General features: G+C 53.1%; 2 protein-coding genes across 2 annotated transcripts; one reads left to right on the top strand and one right to left on the bottom strand.

Annotated features, from left to right (window-relative positions):
- Positions 1–6,802: 6,802 nt before the first annotated feature.
- Positions 6,803–7,797, bottom strand: BDP55DRAFT_691015 (uncharacterized protein; the record flags this gene model as incomplete). The annotated part of the gene is made up of 2 exons (XM_060576924.1): positions 6,803–7,179; positions 7,560–7,797. 2 exons carry the CDS (start codon positions 7,795–7,797, stop codon positions 6,803–6,805), a joined length of 615 nt encoding a protein of 204 aa, XP_060434039.1.
- Positions 7,798–13,728: 5,931 nt separating this feature from the next.
- On the top strand, positions 13,729–15,874 carry BDP55DRAFT_711916 (uncharacterized protein; the record flags this gene model as incomplete). Its single annotated transcript, XM_060578192.1, has 5 exons — positions 13,729–13,804; positions 13,905–13,986; positions 14,536–14,682; positions 14,922–14,976; positions 15,012–15,874. The coding sequence occupies 5 exons, from the start codon at positions 13,729–13,731 to the stop codon at positions 15,621–15,623; spliced, it is 972 nt and encodes a 323-aa protein (XP_060434038.1). The 3' UTR covers positions 15,624–15,874.
- Between the last annotated feature and the right edge of the window lie 2,098 nt (positions 15,875–17,972).

Raw genomic sequence — 17,972 nt, 5'->3', positions numbered from 1 at the left:
GCCGATGGCATTTCTTCGATTTCGATATGGGAAAGTATCGGCGTGGGCTAGACCTTTTCGAACGGATCCAGAGAAAGACAACATCTCATTTGCCCTCCCGGTCGACTACAGTTACATGGAAGACAGCACTGCCCCAATGTCGTTGAACTGAATGTCCAAGTTACATTGAAGATACAAGTTTCGAGTTGGGAAAAACCTAACGCCTTGGATATCTATCACACTAAAATGTCCAATAGAAACATACAGCGGAAAATCGTTCGTGACACCGGACACAAAGGCCGTACAACCTGGATCCCCGATCCGACTTCCCCGACAAGCGAGTCCTCCAAAACCCGCCCGCCCCAAAATCCCAATCGTCATGGCCGGCCATACGGAACGCCGATCGAACCGGGGGTCGTCGAACGGCGGTGCAGTTGGAAAGAAAATCCCTCCACTGAAAAGCTTACTGCGAACCAACCCGGAACCCGGAAGGAGGGGAGGAGCTTCGAAGCTCCTCGACAGCTACCTCGCCATCCCTCGGCCGGGCCATCGCAGCCAGCCCCCCGCCGTTACATTCCAAGTGCCTATCTACAACGGATACCACAGTAGCTAATTTGAGTGCGGAGTTTCCTTCTTCCCCCTCTTGCTAGACCTTAGTGTATCACTGTGTTTGTATCCGCACATCGCCCCATCTTGCTCACCGTTCCATTCCCCTCTCCTTGACGTCTCCCGGTCCTTCAGGTTGTATCTGGATCCATAGTACGGATATGGATAGCCCATTCTTGCAGGTCCCCAGCCATCTCACCTTGCAGTGGAGCAGACCCTGGCACCAACAAGCGACAATGCACACCGACCATATTCCGGACTTTCAGAAATACACCGAGGCTTTCTCTGGAGAAGGGGGGAAGGAGCAAAAGACGCACACACACACTCACACAGTATAGCACACCTGCATACTTAGGCCCGAATGCGAGGCTGTTAGTGATGCCCCTTGAACGGGATAAAGATTGACATAGATTGGCATCTCAATGATCAACACGTCAACAACCGAAGGACGCCCGTTGGAGCGGCTGTAGCCGACGGGGATCAGCTCTCAAACTAACTGAACAACAGAGCTGGAACGCTGTTTCGTTGTCAAACTTGTCACCGCTACCCGTACCTCTATCCCCACGTCCACTTTGATTGAAAAAAAGTAGGGCTTTAGCATTTTAGCAACAAACTACTCCGTACGGATACCACCAATCCACCACTGCTACGTACGGTGGTACTGTACCAACCAACCGAGCAAGACACCAAGGAAAAGGCATCCAGAAGATGGGAGCCTCCCTCCCCCCCCCCCCCACATCCCAATCTAATTTATTCGACAACACAGAAGGGAAAATCCCGGATGAACCTTCAGAGTCTCCTTTGAAGGGGTATCCGTTAAAATCCCCACTGAGGTCGCATAGCAGCATTGCGGAACACCACGGCACCACCGCGCTACTGGCAAAATCTCGGCCGGTACTTGGTCTTCCTAGGTGTATTAATACCAGGAAACTTGAAATGTGTGGAGGTGGTTGCCCAATTGCCGCCGGTACCGTACGGGGATAGTAAAGTTCCATTGGCGGCGGCGGCGGTCGTCGCGAACGGCTCGGCGGTTCCCCCCTGGTAAAGTTTCGATCACCCAACTCTAAGCCACGCGAGCGAACGCAAGGAGGAAGGGGGGCGTGGACAACTGTATCCGTTCAAGAGGAAGAAGGGAACAAGTAATTTAGCGCACGGATAGTGGAAGTTTTGCTGATGAATTCTTACGAATCGGATCCTTTGATGATGCCTTGACACGGTGACATCTCAGGCCATGTGGGGGAAAGGGAGGGGGGGAGGAGGACCCTTTCAACTTACACAGCATTCGGCGACCTGACTCTCACTCTCTGGTTTAGACTCCCCCAGACTCTAGTTGACTTCCATGTGGCTTTGCGCGCGCGGGTAAACAATGTCCGTATGCGCAGCTACTTGCTCCCTTGCTTCTTTGCTGTAAGGCGAGAGATCTGAACGGCCTTTGGACCAGCTCGAATCGCCGCTCTCATCTTTGCTTCATGTCCTCGCCAAGGTGACGACGCCAATTGGGGGCCAAACTCTATCGTAGCCCATCATGCTAACTTCTGTGACTTCTTCCTCTTGCGCGTCATACTCTACAACCTCATGCGCGGGCTTGCGTCAAGGAGTAAGGCGTACATGAGGTACATAATCAAGAGGCTCATGCGGTTCACCAGGACTTTCCGGCGGGCTTGTTGCTTGAGATGCGAATGTCTTGTTTGACTCGCTGAACTTTTCTGCTTCGCCACACAACATCCTTCGGTAGCTCCGTAGGTAAGTTGTGTGCGTGTGTGTGTGTGTGTGTGTGTGTATGTGTTCAACGCCAAGTCAATCTGACAAAGGGACCGAGTGTGTCTACGTGTGGTGTGGTGTCTGATGTGTATGCGAGCGCCTTCGGTAGAACAAACGCATGGAACATTCTTTTTGGAACAAGAGGGAGCGACCGAGTCCGTGTGTCTGTATCCGTACGTACGAGGAAATGCTTGGTGGTGGTGTCGTGCCGCCTGCGCCTGCGCCTGAGTATCCGGACGGAGTACGCTCTGTGGTCCTCTGTTAAAAAATCCCATTCAGTGGAAGGGGGGCGGGAAAAGGACGCCCCAAACCTTAAGGTGTCAACCCTGTTGAACCCCTTCCAAACCTACAAGAAAAACCGGACGGTGTTTTAGTTCCATCACAACCTGTTAGTTCGCTCTGTTCTTGCCAAACTGCCGTGAACCTGGAGATCGGAGTTAACGGTAAGAACCCGCACCGGCACATATCTCTCTTTACTAGTGTTGCTCCTCACAAGTTAGACTCTGTTTGAAGATAGAGCTAATATCCTTAGTTGAGGCTTGAACAGGACCAGTGATGGAGAGATAGAGACTCTCAGAGAATACTCCGTACACGTACAAGTGGACTTTGCGCTGGGTCAGGGATTAAACGAGGATCGGCGGGCTCCGGCCGGCCGATGGCAGTTCTGTCTACTCCGTACGTCTTGGCGATTCCCTCACCGAGTCGCCAAAAGAAGATGAACAGAGACAGCAGCGATATCATAAGTGTACTTGACTAGGTAGTGATGAGCACTGGGAGCAATTCGCAATTCAACAATGAGTCGTCTTCCACATTCCCCCATGCAATACCCAACAGCCTAGTGGCAAAGGGCCTGGAAAGGAACATGTATGTCATTGTCCCTGAAAGAGAGATAGGAGCCAATGCGTGTCTTGAACCTTGCGAAAGAGGCAATTGGTCAATAAACACGACGAAAGGAAAACCACCCATCCATCAATCCCGTCACCGCCGCACCTCGCAAAATGATGCTGCTTCGCAATATGCAAGGAGACACACTCACCTACTGGTACTCACGCAACATACGCACACACCTCGTTCTACAACCCTATTGCTGCAAGTCACATTCATCAGCCGACATGCATACATATCTTGACACCCAAAGCACGCTTCTACGAAAGATCTGGAGGTTTCCCTTGCTGGTCGTCCTTACCAACCACGATGACCACCACCACCATGTCACCAAGTTTCCTCCTCTTGCCTTTCCTTCCCCCTCCTTCCCCTTCTCCAACGTAACCCCCCCCCCCCCCCCCTGCCGCCGAACCCCAGCCCGACCCAACCACCAGCAGTACCGTATCACCTGCAGGAAACTGGGGGAAAAAACACAACAGTGAGTGTGTGTGTGAGTGTGTGGGCTCTGTGAATAGAAACAGCCTAGCTACCTTACTCCGTAGTCTGAGGGGTTTCCCTTGACCTGCCCAGTTTGAAGCTGCTGCTGCTGTGACGAACCTTTCGGCACATGCTTCGAAACCCCTACCAAGCCTAACTTCAACCTGCATACGGAGTAGCAACTCTCACCCATCCATCCATCAAACCCCCCTGCTTTCCCCCAGGAACCCCCAAAATTCCTCAACAATTTTCCTTGGTAGCTTCCTTTCTTGAGTGTCAAAGGTGTTTCTCCCCCAAAACCCCAGCTTCTTGAATAGGGAGCTGGGGAAAGCAGCTCCTGTCTTGGCAAATACTTCTTCTTCGTCTTCGACGCCTGTCAAGTGTATCGGGAAGTTGCGTCATAGTGCTTCACGCTGTCACAATCACGAGATAAATTCATGCAGAAAGAAGAGTGAAAAGAAGGCGGCCCCAAAAAGTGCCAGCTAGGAATGAAGGATGAGGCTTCAAGCGAATGACATGTGCAAGATATCCCGCGCTGCCTCCCATTGCGACCTTCCGCCTCGATACTCTCAAACTCATTGAAAAATTCGTCATAGTGCGACGCGTGACATCAGACCTCTCCAGACTTACACCTATCTCTTAACAGAGCCACAACTCTCCTGCCATTCTGGTATTTACAAGATATCGACTACTTGGTCGTCATCTAATGCCGTGTAACACAAACGCTTCAAGATATCAAATGCCAAGAGGAAGGTTGATGAAGTTCACAAGGGTCGCCGAGAGCCAAAAGTCGTCAATGGCATCATCATCACCGACATTGTCAACGAAAACGAGAGACATGGACAAGGGGTTCTCGGACGGGGGAAACGCTTGCGCGAAGATCGCGTCACCACAATACGTGTGTACCGTGATTCCGTACGGTCAAGACATGGAAAGAAAAGAAACGGGCAAAGCAAGCAAGACAGTATCCAGAGAGCTTAGGCCACGCAAGGCTCGGGGAGATCTGGACGCGGGAAGGGAGGGGGATGCGAATACCTACTTACCAATGCGAAATTCTCCTGCGGCGTTTGGGGGTGTGTGATACTTTTTCACCTCCCGAAGGCCCGAAGGAAGAAGATCTTCACCAACGGCCGTAGGGAAAGAAAAAACGCGGGTTGTCTTTCCTGGGCCGCATCTACAGTTTCTACACTAATACACCGTGACACACCAATGAACGCCGACAACCCCTTGACCTACCCCCCCTTCCTAGCTCCCGCGGCGCCGGCACCGGATAAATTGAACTGTATGGTGTCTTGTCTGACCGAGACACCAATTCGAACCCAGGTCCCATGCCATGCCGTCGCCGCCGGGGCGGGATTCGATTCCGTTTACCTGGTTCTCTCATTCGCCCCTCCCGTGGCACCACCTCCTACAGAAATAATATATTCCATCAGGATCGGTAGAGTTCAGGTGACAGGATGAGGAAAGCAAGGTCTCAAGCTGCACAGTAAGCAGCTTGCTCATGTTCTGCTCATCTTTAAAGTTTCGCGCGAAGTGGGAAAATTCGGGAATCAAAATCACTTTTTTTGAGTATTCCCCTCGAATTGCCTATGCCCGCGGGATCGGTACGCGGAAAACTTGGGCTGGGCTCTCATAGCTTCAACAAGCCACCCTCGTTCCGTCTTACCCAGTGCCGGTTAACTTTTGAATTATGTCAAGGCCGCTTTCCATCATCCTTTTCGTTGGGGGACGGGGGCCAAGGGGGGAACGTTCAGATGCTGTCAAGTCGGGCGCCACAATGTAACGCCATGGCAAGTTTCTTGTCCACTCGCCGCTCAGGGGAGGCATGTGGAAAAAAAAAGTTGGTTTACACAGCAGATATGGGGTTCTCATTATCATTATTTTCTTCCCAATCAAAAGCCTCTAGTCGCATTTACTTCCTTGGCCCGAGGCTCACAAAAAGCCACAAACTAAAATTTGGAGATCTTCATACGTCATAACCGTCTATCCGATGGTCCCTGACCTTTAATCGATCACACCAGTGGCAGGTACCGATAGGCGGTGCGGAGTGCCTAGACAGACTTTTGGCATTGGTAGAGTTTTGCTGAACTTTTCCCTCGTACGGTGGCGGTCCTGGACCCTTTAGGATTGGTAAGCACGTCGGCTGTCGCGGTAAGCGGCGTCAGGGATGTGCTCGGTATCTTGATCGGCTATCCGTACGGATACCTCGCGTATGTTTATCAACGGTCTAGGTATATATCCTTTGATATAGTGTTGCACCCACGCTCAACGTCGAACAGGGTTCAGAATGGGGATGACGAAGCCACTCGAAAGGAAAAGAAGAGCACACATCCCTGGCAATCAAGGTAGTAAGGGAAAGGGAAAAAACTGGTTGATCCATTCCCTCATAGCGTTTGGTCCTTTGCTACCAGCTAGTACCACGCAAACGAGATGTTCGGATAATCCGAATCGTCAGAACGTGCTGGCATTTGCCTGCGCTTAAAAGTCAGACGAAGGGGGAAAAAAAAGAACCAGCTGCCACATACGAACCAACACACACACACAGGCCAAGCTATGCCAATATGTGTGAACAATTCCGCCGCCCGCACAGCCCTACCTCGGAGTCTTGCCGCGGGTTGAAAGAGTCATGAACCGCCAGCCGATCCCGCTGGCACCCTGTTTTCCGACTTTCCCAAGGGCCCTGGGGTGGAGAGTGCGAGGTAACGTTTCTTTGCCCGGCTACAATATCCGCGCTTAGGAGGAAATGGAGATCGTTTCCCACTGTGTACCTGTCGATCAATTTCCCTCGAGAGAAGCTCCCAAAATGCCGGGGTGACATGTTGGCTTTCCATGGCAAGTAATCGATAAATTCCCCAGCCAAGGTGGCAAATGCCTTGGTAAAAAACGGTGCAGAATGTCGATCGTCTATTTTTAAGAGCTGCCCTCCATGACTTGTGCTCCATCTCGGGTGGATTGATTGTGCGAGCCGGTGGGCGGACTACTTTCTCCCGAGGCATTGCCCTATTGGGCGTCACGCTTCATGACATGACAGACGTCAAGATTCGCATCAAACGAACATTAGTCTTGCTTCTGTATCCGAGATTTGATTCGCTGCTCAGACGCAGGTTTCAAGCATCTTGTCGAGGACCCCCTTCAGGGTATCGTTCTCTAGCGCGGCAGCAACTCGTTCCTTGTCACTGAGCTGCTTGTTCACTTGATCGTCTTGAGCATGCGCGTTCTCCTTGACCCTAACATCCACCCGCCAGTTGGGAGGAAGTGCCTTCTCAAGGCGCACGCGAACACCCAACCCAAGCACGGTGGCGAGAGAACAGTGAGAGACAGTTGGTGTCAACTCGACCAAGACCTGAACCAACTTGTTGGGGTCCATGGCCAGGTAGGGAGGAGGGCTGATGTGAATATCAGGCAAGTTGACAACAGCCAGTTGTCCCAGGGAGAGGGGGTGCTCTGGATCTGAGATGGTCGAGATCAAATCTATGAAACGTCAGTCGCGTGATCCTCTCCAGGGTTTCGATATGGCAGGGGAACGCGTAGTAGGAGTTCGCCAGGACAGGATGGCATTCCAAGCGTGGAGTCTGAAGCCAATGCAATGAGGATAAGCATCATTGGGCACCACTCATCAAGTAGCAAAGACGACGCGCAACTGCAACATGCACTTGCTAAAGTACATAGTCTGATGAGTGGGTTGTTCTGCATCAAGTGGCGCTTGCCTGACTACGCAGGACCGTGCTTGAGACACTCGAGAGACAGGGCCAGGCTGGGATGGAGCTCATAACATGCCACTCCCAATACTTGATCATGTGAAGCACAGTATGGAAGAATAGGGGAGGCAATATGAAAGAAGGGGTCCTCACCGTAGATTTCTTGTTCATCAATGGGTTCTTCCGCCAAGTGAGATTGGTCGGCCTCCGGCTCAGACCATAGTGAATCATCATCACAGAAGGGTGCCGAGAGGTACCAGGGTTTAGCGAAGATGACATCGTCGAATTTGTGAAATGGACCCGTCTTGGGTGCTTCACGCTTGCTTTGACGCGTCGGCATCTGGGCCGCGCTCAGGATGGTCGGATTCGCATTGTCAAGATCTTTGTCCATGGTGTCAAAGATATCCGTGCTTGTCGCTTGTCCAGGATGAAGTCCAAAGTCGCTAGTTTGATTTAGTTGCTGCCCCGGCAAAGTTGCAAATAGTGTGGCCCCCAACCTGGTCCTCCTTCGATTCCGATTCTCTTTCTCTCTTTCCCTCTCGCTTTCTCGACGAGATTTCCGAATACCACCAAAGTATCTCGAGATACGAGCAGGGAAGCAGCTGTGTGTGGGGTGGGAAAGGAGATAGCCTTGTCAAAAAGGGAGGTTCCTTTTTGGCCTCTGCCTCGGCCCCTGCTAATTCGGTAGCGGCGGAATGGGACGGTGAGACGATATTGGTCAATGGCGTCTATCTTGCAGATTCGCAATACGATGGTTTTTTTGTCCTCGGTCTTCCCTGTCAACGATTGGGGTGGATTGCGGACTGGTTGGCGATGGACGTTGCGGTGGATGGGAAAGAAATGACCTGGCATGAGGGAATCAATATTTTTGGCCAAATGCCCCCGGCTCGACCCCGCCCAGTGGACGAGGATTAGATAAGCGAACCGCGTGCTTAGCAGTCAGTGGCAGTACTACGTACCTACTACGTACCTACTCCGTACGCATGAATCACTAATCTTAGACTGATGGAAAGCACTCTCGAAATATTGCCCCTCACTTGCCTAATCCGTCCAAAGATTGCGGGGCCGTCCTATCTTCAGAGCCGTGTCGTCAGCGATCCACTGAAAAAAGGTTGTCGATGATCTCCCAATAAATCTAAAATAACCTCTTGGACATGGTGGAAAGAAAAATGAAGTCGAAATATGCCCATTTCCTTCCCGCCCCCTTTACCCCTCAAAGGACCCCAAAACGACCCCATCAACCGTCCGAATGGTGGACGTGGCCTGCGGGCTATCTGTGCCTGGCGGCCCTGCATGCGGCGTGCGCCATGCCACCCATGATCCATCCTTCCCGCTGATGGATACGAAATTGAGGAGGACGGAACAAAAGCCCTAAAAAGCATCCATGAAGATTGACCTTTGGGACTGTTTTCCTTTTCTCCTGCCTGCACCACCACCGTATTCCATTCGGCCCCCATGTTACCACACCCATCGGACGAATACACGCTCTTGGAACTAGGAAGCTAAGATCATCTCAGGTGCATGTAGCAACGGCGTAAGGCTGACAGGACCCTTGAGAAATAGGAGAACCGGCCTGCAAGGGGAAATATTCAAAGTTTGATTACCTACTATCCTCACAGAGAATTGATAGAAGCGACCAAGCCGTCATCATTGCTTCATTCCCTCCCCATGCTCGCCCGAACCACGTTTGTCGGACCGCTTTAAAAATGAATACACTCTATTAATGACGAAAGCCACCTTGAGCCGTTCTATTCGTAAGATAAGCCGTCGTGCCGGACAAAACCCCACGTTGTTTTGTCTGGACTCCGTCGTCTGAACCATTTACGGATATTGATATGCAAGGACCGCAAGGCGGACTCGATGGGGGGCTAAGGAAAATTGGCTCTCTGGGTGCGCGGACACGGATATCGCACATTCCTTCTCCCGCTTCTTCTCGAAGCTCGGCGTCACTTGGAAGCATGATGGAAGCAATAGAACAAGATGAGGGCTGATTTCACCGCGCCGCAATCCTTGTCTAGAAGCCTCGCGGAAGCCACTTTGAGGTTCCGCTCCAAACGTTTCAAACACGCATGCCTCCATCCTGTATAGCAGGCTGGCACCTATCATGGGGAGGCGCCCACAGTCTGCAAGCCGCGCGCTGCGAGACTGCACCCCGAGGTCTCCGCCGTTGAGGCTGCTTTGTTTCTCACTGTTCCCCGGCATGCCACCTTTCAGAGTCGTCGACATGTACCTGTGCCCCTGTTCCAGCCGCGTCGGATGCCCTATCCCGTAACGGTCTAGGTGTTGTAGTTGTCCGGCAGTGCTGTGTCTTGGTTTGCTGCCCATTCTTTAAAGGTTCCCCGGAGCGGGCGGACGGGACAGGCCCTGCCCGAGGTGAGGCTCCCCTGGCACTCGGCCGAGTCATCTGTTCCTCCTCCACGCCCCCGCGATGCCGGAGATTGTAACGCATCCTGTCGAAGCGTAACTTTGTGAATATTCGTCGTGATATTTGCCTTCTTCTTGGCGGTTGACCGTCGCTCTCGTCGGGTTTTCCTGCATGGTCGGATCGCCTAGCAAATGTACCGTATGCGAGTCACGGAATGTTCAACACAACCTGACGGACATGGATCAGGAGCAGAGTGGACATTTAGACCAGCGACTGGATCCCCATTCGGACCGTTCTGGCTCTGGACACACCCCTCGTGCATCCAAAGGCAATCCTATCCCGTACTTGGCTCTCCCCCTTGTCCTACCAGCCACGCTCTACAGCGTGCCCGAGATCTTGGGGGCGAAGAGCAGGAGTCCCCCCTGAACGAACGATTCCAGGAACCAGTTGCGCGAAAGGGAACAACCGAGCGTGACAGATGCTAGCTCCTAGCGCTAGGTGCGTGGTTCGTTGGCACGAGTTCGGATCCGAGGCAGACACAGCCCCAGGATGCAGGGCGAGCCATGCGGCCTGAAACCACCAGTGCGCCAGTTGTACGGATAAACGTCCCCCTTGGATATTCAACGAAAATGAAGGCTGATCGAACATCCAACAAATGTCTGGAGCTCTTAGCCAGCGATAGCCCCTTTCATGTCAAACTTGAGATATTGGGTGGATAGACTGTGTTCCTTTGAGGGTTACAAAAGGCTGAACGGCATGTCGGGGACAAGCCTGATGGGATCGAATAGGGTAAGGCAAGACTTGGCGTGGGTGACGGCTTCCTCGGTAGGTTCCTGTTTGAGGGCCTGCGATATTATCGAGCCAGGTGGCCACCGCTAGTTTTTTAGCATGTGAATGATGACACTACTGGCTTGCTCACCCCATTTTTTGACCAGCTCCCCTGCTCACCGTGGACTTATGACACTGCCCATTTCGGTTGGCTGGTAAAAGGTGGTCCTGCTTGCTTTCTATTTGCTGGGAGACTGCCGTTGCCAGCATCTCCAGGACGAGATTGGAGGATGGCGCACCGTGAGGGATGCCGAGGAAAACAGCAAGCTAATTCCCACCAACGGCTCCAAGATGGGGGAAGTTGGGTCTCCCCTTCCAGACCGATATACGACTTCCATAAGCCTGCCAATCCTTGTCAGAAAGGTCATACGGCGTTGAGCTGTTGGCCTTCGTATGGACAGCCGTGGATCAGTCCTTCGCGATAAGCTGTGCTGAGAGCAGGACGTCCTGGCTCATTCGTAAGATTGGAAGGATGGTGAATTGGCTAGAGCGAGAAAAGGACGCAGGTTATGGTTCGCCATGGACCAGACCCCGCGATCTCCACAAGACTACCGAGCCGTCCTACGAAGACATCGGCTCCTCATCATCCTATTTCTTCTCGCCCACAGAGACAGGCTGCAGGTTGTGAGGGTGATGGTCAGGCGAGCCTATCCCACGCATGTTCCTGCATTTTTGGCTCTTGCATCCGTCCTTCTTATTAGCTGCGGCGCAAGGTGTATATATTGACTTGGCTGCTGGACAGGGCCAAGGCGCCTGTCAAGCGACACCGGTCCGCCACCGGCCTATTCAATTTCTAGAGGTATTGATCGTCCTAGAATGTGGACGCGTACCCTCAAATTCGCTCAAGGATTACCCCGATATCAGAGGTGTAGAGATTGCTTGCCACTACGTGAATGCTAGGGCAATGATCAAGCCCTGAACGATATGCAGACTACAGACTGCAGCAGCGGGTGGCTTGAGGTATTCCTCGCTGGTTGGACTTGTACCGGAGCGTAGGCCATTCCACGGTTGTGACTTTGATCTTTGATGGACCTTTCCAACCCAGATGGGTCTGCTTGCTATTAGTCCAGGTCTCCAGGAGCTCGAAACCTCCCGGGAAAAGGATGTAGTATAGCGTCCCTAGCTTCATCATGGGCTGCCGTTTTCCTGGAAGTGTACAGCAGTACCTATCATGCTAGGTCTACGCAAGCTGGCGCACCATGTGCAGACAATGAAATCGACGTGGCGGCATGGATGGTATATCCGATGTCATATGTTGTAGTTCTTAGTACTAGGACTTGTCCCCCACGGTCTCGTCCTCGTGGCGTGATGGTACAGCTTCCAGTGCCTCTAGATACGGAGAGCCAAATTGGACGGACGTCTGACATCAAATTTCCGCAGGGCACCAAATGTCACACTGTCCGGGCTCCGTGTTCTTTGACATTCTTGAGCCGGTGAGGCCGTTGGAGCAATACCTAGTATAGTCCGACGATGTAGCCAACAAGCCCACCGCATGGGACGGACAATATGCAGAGTAGACACAGAAACACGACGAAGAGTATCCGTCAGATGCTCCATGCGGCGCTGGGAGCCTAAAAGGGCATGATGACGAGGCGACCGGTGAGACGAAGTAACAGAAAGAGTAGTGTGAGGAGTAGCTTGGCCGAGTGTCAGTTGGATTAGCGCCGCCAGTGCGTAAAGGCGCTGATGAGGCCAGAACCTTCGTCGAAGGCCCGAAGAAGGCTTCGATGGGGTAGCAATAACATGGCGGTATGGTTGGATAATACTGGATCGGGAAGCGAATTCGAGGTGTCCCAACTTCCAAGTATTCGACGCCGTAATTACATCAAAGGCCGGGGTTCGTCAAATGGCAGTGCGTGAAGTAGGACGTGCCTACGCAGCCCGTAGGTAGGTTCGATGCTTGAGGAGATTCAGAGATTGATCAATGGGAGTCCGCCGGCTAAGTTGGAGCGTTTTATCCAGTGTGGGTGACACCGTGACAATGGCAAACGCCGCGACGTCGTTGCTTTTCGATGCTTCCTATGCCTAAGCGGCACTTGAAGATAGGTGCCATATGGCGGCTGGGCCTGGAACTAAAGGAAGCTGGCTCAAGAAGCATTCCAGGATGGCCATTCCACGACGAACCTTGTCTTGGGATTCCAGAACCGAACCCCAGCTAGCACAGTAGGGTGGTCCAGCTCCAATTCCCGTGCGAGCGGCACCAAGTCAATCCTGGCCAAGGGGAGGCCCCTGGCAGCCTGGAGGCTGGAGCTGCTGGGACTCGAGAGACGAGGGGAAAGAGAATGTGGATTCGCTTACGGGGCTCGTCGGCAGGGTGTCGAAGCCAGTTGAGTGTTGGGATAGGCATTGGTGTCTTCGGCCTTCAAACCTGGGTGAGGCCGGCGTAAATAGGTAATCATACTTGATGCCAAATGGTGGCTTGAGGATGGAAGTCCAATGGAGGACGGTGGGAGTTGGGTAGGCGGATACTTCCAGAAGAGGGACCTTTGCTTTGATCAGTTGGTTCGTGGGTGAAGGGAGCGGCACTGGGGGGGGTGGGAGAGTTGAGGTGTGGTGAGGTGCGTTATCACATCTGAGATGCAGTGCAGAGTACGTACCTTGCCGTACCGTGCCGTCCCCCTCCTCTTTGCAGCTTCCTCGACTTCAAGCCACTGCAGGCACAAGCCGTGAGTACATCTGAATACATTCGGTACATCGAAATAGACAACATGCGAACAGGACAGGTACTTTACCCAAGTCAAGGTATAGGAAATGGGAGTGATGCCCACGGCTGCAGCAGTGCACTGAGTTTACTAGCATCTTGTAGACACTGGCAGGCCGCAGGCACCGTGGATGTATCCGTATATTCCATTGCAATCACCGAGAAATGCTTGCAGAAAGAAATGGAGAATGGGATTGGAAAGTACAGAGGAACAATAAAACAGATGGCAACGGCAAAATCCAGGCCGGCCAGGAGATTGGCAGGTTGAGATTCCTAGCCTGGCGCTAGAGGCAAGCAAGATATCTTAGGTGTGGAATCGATCAAAAGGCAGGCACATACAGAGCACTGTAAGTAAGGTAGGTAGGTACCTTAGGGTAAGGCAGGGTGGTACCTGCCCACACATCCCTAAACAAGGAAATGCGGCACATATGGGAGGAGTAAGGTACTCCGTACCTACTTCGTGCAGACTGGACGGTATCAACAGATGGAACTTGGAAGTGCAAGGTAAGTTAGGTAAGGTAGGTACGAATGAAAAGATGATTACCCAAGCATCAGGAGCACTTCGAAGACCTAGCGCCCAGTACGGCCTAGCTCGACGTCTTAGTCCCTGCAAAGCTCTGGTGTGGATTGTGGACTGTGGACAAGCACGCACTAACGTACCCAGCCGGTGGAGGTGGTGGACCAGGGTAAGTACGAGCCGGCCTGTAATGATAAGGTAAGCGGGGAGTGGAGATCCCATGGATCGCACCTGGCTGCAACCAAAACTTCCATTCGCGACTGCAACTGCGGTACCTTACCGCGGTACAATGCGGCAGATACCGTGTCTCCGTTCCAATGGATGATGCATCTTGACCATCTCCCATCTCCAAGCTCCCATTCCGAAGGCTCCCCTCCCCATGCACCTGTTGGCGTTGCTGTGCATCCCACGCCACACCCATGCAAAACCAAAGGGCCTTTCAATGGATCATGGGCCATGGGCACGGCATAGCGCTGCAAACCCGTAGGAGCTTCTAAGATACACCCCCATGGCTGGCCTTCTGCACCTCACCTTTCTCTCGGGCTATCTCGTCCTAACAACCTCCCGCCGCCGCCAGATTTCGACGTCAGCACCTTGGTTCGGTCCGCTTCTCGGCCTCCTCAACACCTCTCGAATCGGCTCGATGTTACAGCCACTGACAGGGCATCTTCAACCCCGGAGATGGCTTGCTGTCGATCAAAGTTACAGACTAAGGTAGGAGAGATTCGAGCCGGTGCAAGCGCCTCTCCACGCCATCTAAGCTCAACACAACAGCGCTCGGCTTTGCTCAAGCCTCCAGACTAGAAGCCTTCAACGGAATCTTCAGCCATTCTACCGGCCACCTGTCACTGCCATTTTGGCAAAGGTGCGACAACCGTCTTTTGCTTCGCCGACGCCGGCTCTCGACGGTGCTGCTGTCTCATCCCTTTAGCACCACGGCAGACGGGACAACGTCTGCCAAAAAGATGGTCATGAGTGCTTGGTCCTCGGTTTGAGGACGATCCATATCTAATTAATTCAAACCAGGAGAGAAGAAAGACCGGAAACCGCATGCATGGTGGTCGGCACCTAGCAAATGCCACGAACACCACAAAACGCTTCTAGGTGGTATTACCCTTCTACGGATTCCCACGCAACTCACAACTTCAGACACTCTGTGGTGTGCATCTGCCTTTCGCCTACTACGTAGACTAGGGCGGTCTGGGGCCGACAGAGCGGGCTCCCGAGCAGAGTTTCTGCTTTAAGACCCTCGCAGCCCTCCACCTTCCACGTCCCCCGTTGTGGCCGGACGGGTTCGGTGGACAGTTGAGCTCGACTCCTTCGAGAACAAGACTGGATGATGCACTTGACCCATCCAGGCAGGATAAGACGGGGTCAAGCCTCAGGTACCGTCTCCGTACCCGTCCTCAATCTCAGGTGTCTCCTAGCAGCCCCCAGGACGGTCAGGAGTATGAGGGTCCCCTTGGGGCATTGGGCGTGACCGGGACCACCAACCCCACGAGAGATGTCAGGTTGACTGGTGCTGTGGATGAAGAAATTGTTGGACTTGCCCTACTGGGCAGGGCAACAAGGCGGGTAAGGTACGGCTACAGCCTACGGACGGGTACGGGTACAGATACCTTGCCTGCCAATGCTAATCCGCCTGCCTGGTTTGCTCTCGCGACGCTAGAGACTCCTTACAAGGTGGTTATTACGGAGTACCACCTGGCTCGACTCCTCAAGATGCGGATCATCTGGTCATTGTCGTCGTGTGTGCTTACTGCGGCAGCAGGATGGATACCCTACGCGATCCATTGGCTTAGCTGAGCTCCCAGCCTGTCAGCGGAGGCATCGAGGCATCCGGCACATGGATGATGGCACTAAGAAGGGCGCGAAGTACCATGACACTCAAGTGGCAGACTGGGAGTGCGAGGAATCTCCGCCAGGGCTGGAGCTTTCATGAAGCGCGATACAGAAGTCGTACCTCAGGCAACTTGCCTCATTTGGTTGCACCTCGGTATCTTGGAAGTTGGAACTCGACATCAATATCGAATGAGCATGGCCACTTATTATGATGACATGGGGCAAGAACGATTCTGCGACCTTTTTCGCTGTCTTGGTGCTTAATTCCATGGTCAACCCTACCACCCTCGCGCTATTTCCTACCGCCATTTCGAACATTTCCCCTTCGTCCACCCGTCCCCCCGTCCGTTCCCCGTTGCCTTTCCGCTAATAAATCCCCTCTTTACTGCTGGCGCGCATTTTATCTTATTTTTTTTATTTTATTTTTTTTGCATTGTGGCTGGGCCAGCCTGCTGGGAAGTCTCCGAGTTTCTTGGACGATGTTGGACGCAAAGTACGGTCAGGCTAGCCTCTCAGCTGCGGAGACAGAGGCAAAGGTACAGAGGCACGAGAGGGTACTTTGGCAGCTTGGGGACGACGACGCATTGTTCTGGCTCAGTTCGTGCGAATGCTCCTTCACAGTATACACGCAATGTGGAGCAATACTGTATTCGCGACACTGCCCTGGGTGACAATGACGACGAGGCGAAGGCCCATCACTTTGCGTCCTTGGGCAGCTGAGCTCAGGTCGTTATCTTATACAGTGCATTCAACAATGGCTACGCACGAATACATGCGTGACATGGTCGTCGACGGTGTCCCGTTCCTGCGCTGGTACGGATACAAGCCCTCCAAGGAGTCGACTCGGGTTGGACAATGGGCGCGGACACAGACAGGGCATCTCGGAATTCCCCCCCTCGACTGTTGGGAGCAGGAACTTGGCCTCAAGCCTTGGAGTGTGAGGGGGGCAAAGAGGGAGGACTCGAGAGTCGAGGAGGGCTTCTGGGCAGCGCATTGGTCGCATACACACCCGTCCACGGAACCCAATGCCTTTTGCCTTACGGGTACCTCTCACCTTTACTTCCGACAAGAGGCCATGTACCTTACATGCCTCGTGCTGGTCCCTTGCACAGATGCACTCAATCACTCACAGCAGCTCGCCGCATTCTGACTCGGGTTTTGCCTGTCAATGGATGGTCCTGGCGATTGAGAGTTGAGACTGAAGTCGCCGACGACACATCGGCTACCGCCGCCGCTATGATATACGTTCCATCTCATCGACGATGAAGTACGGGTAGACCGAACTGCCTCGACTCTATTTTGCTGCTCGAGGACGGATATTCGCACAGAGCACGCTGATGTTGCGGACTTTGGGCGGACGTGGACCCTTGTCGTCCCTTGGAAGCCCGACCCTCTTCGTCCTTCTGAAGCATGTGGTGCCTTGATACACCACGGCATCCTCGCTCCTGTGTCCGATCTCCCTCCAACGTCTGGTCTTGGCCCTGCCCTACACCAGTCGACTGTCTCCAGCTCGAACACACTCGCACTGCCCTACGACGTTAAGGAGAGGAGACGTGCTTGACACCCATAACACCGCACACTACTGAGTAGTGAGTGCGAGAGAGGGCTGTTTTGGAAATGGTGGTTCATTTTTATCAGCACTTCCTTGTCTGTGTCATGCCTCGAACCTCGCCCCCCCGCCTTCCCCGTCCGACCCAAGAAAAGAAACAGGAGACATTCTATCCGTCTCTTGTTCTTCTGCCCGTTATGTGGTGTCTGTGTGTCAGCCCAGTCTCCTCATTTTTGCCTCGGTCACCCCTTTTGGCCACAGTCGTCGTCGACGTCGTCTAGGTATCCGTACTGACCAAGACCAAAGAAAGAACTCGACTAATAATATGTAGAAAGTACGGATACGGACGGAGTACCTCGGATTCAGAAAGAAGAAGCAGGGGGAAACGACTGCGCAGTGCGCACTAAGCCGGTGTTGCTCCATGCCGGGTGGGAAGTATACTACCACGATTCTTTGACTTGCATTGAGAACCAATTCTTCTCTTTGTCGACGCCATTTCCCAGGGCCTGGCACGCCTGGGTCCAATTTCACAAGACCAGCATCAAAGAAGCCGTCAAACATCAACCCGGCAAATGAGAATAGAAGGCAACAGCCGTCACTCAAGTATTTCGTACCTGCGTACGTATTCGTACCTACTGGCCTATGAATCCCGAGTCCCGTCGAGAGTTGAAGGTTCGCATCCCCTGGCCAATCCTTCATCTCACTGCCAGATTCGGCTTGCGACAGGGCATTTTACCTCTGGACTTGCAACGCTGCCCTGTACG

The sequence above is a fragment of the Colletotrichum godetiae genome (genome assembly GCF_030913485.1).
Source record: "Colletotrichum godetiae strain CBS 193.32 chromosome Unknown BDP55scaffold_6, whole genome shotgun sequence".
NCBI lineage: Eukaryota > Fungi > Ascomycota > Sordariomycetes > Glomerellales > Glomerellaceae > Colletotrichum > Colletotrichum godetiae.
This window is presented reverse-complemented; position numbering and strand designations above follow the sequence as displayed.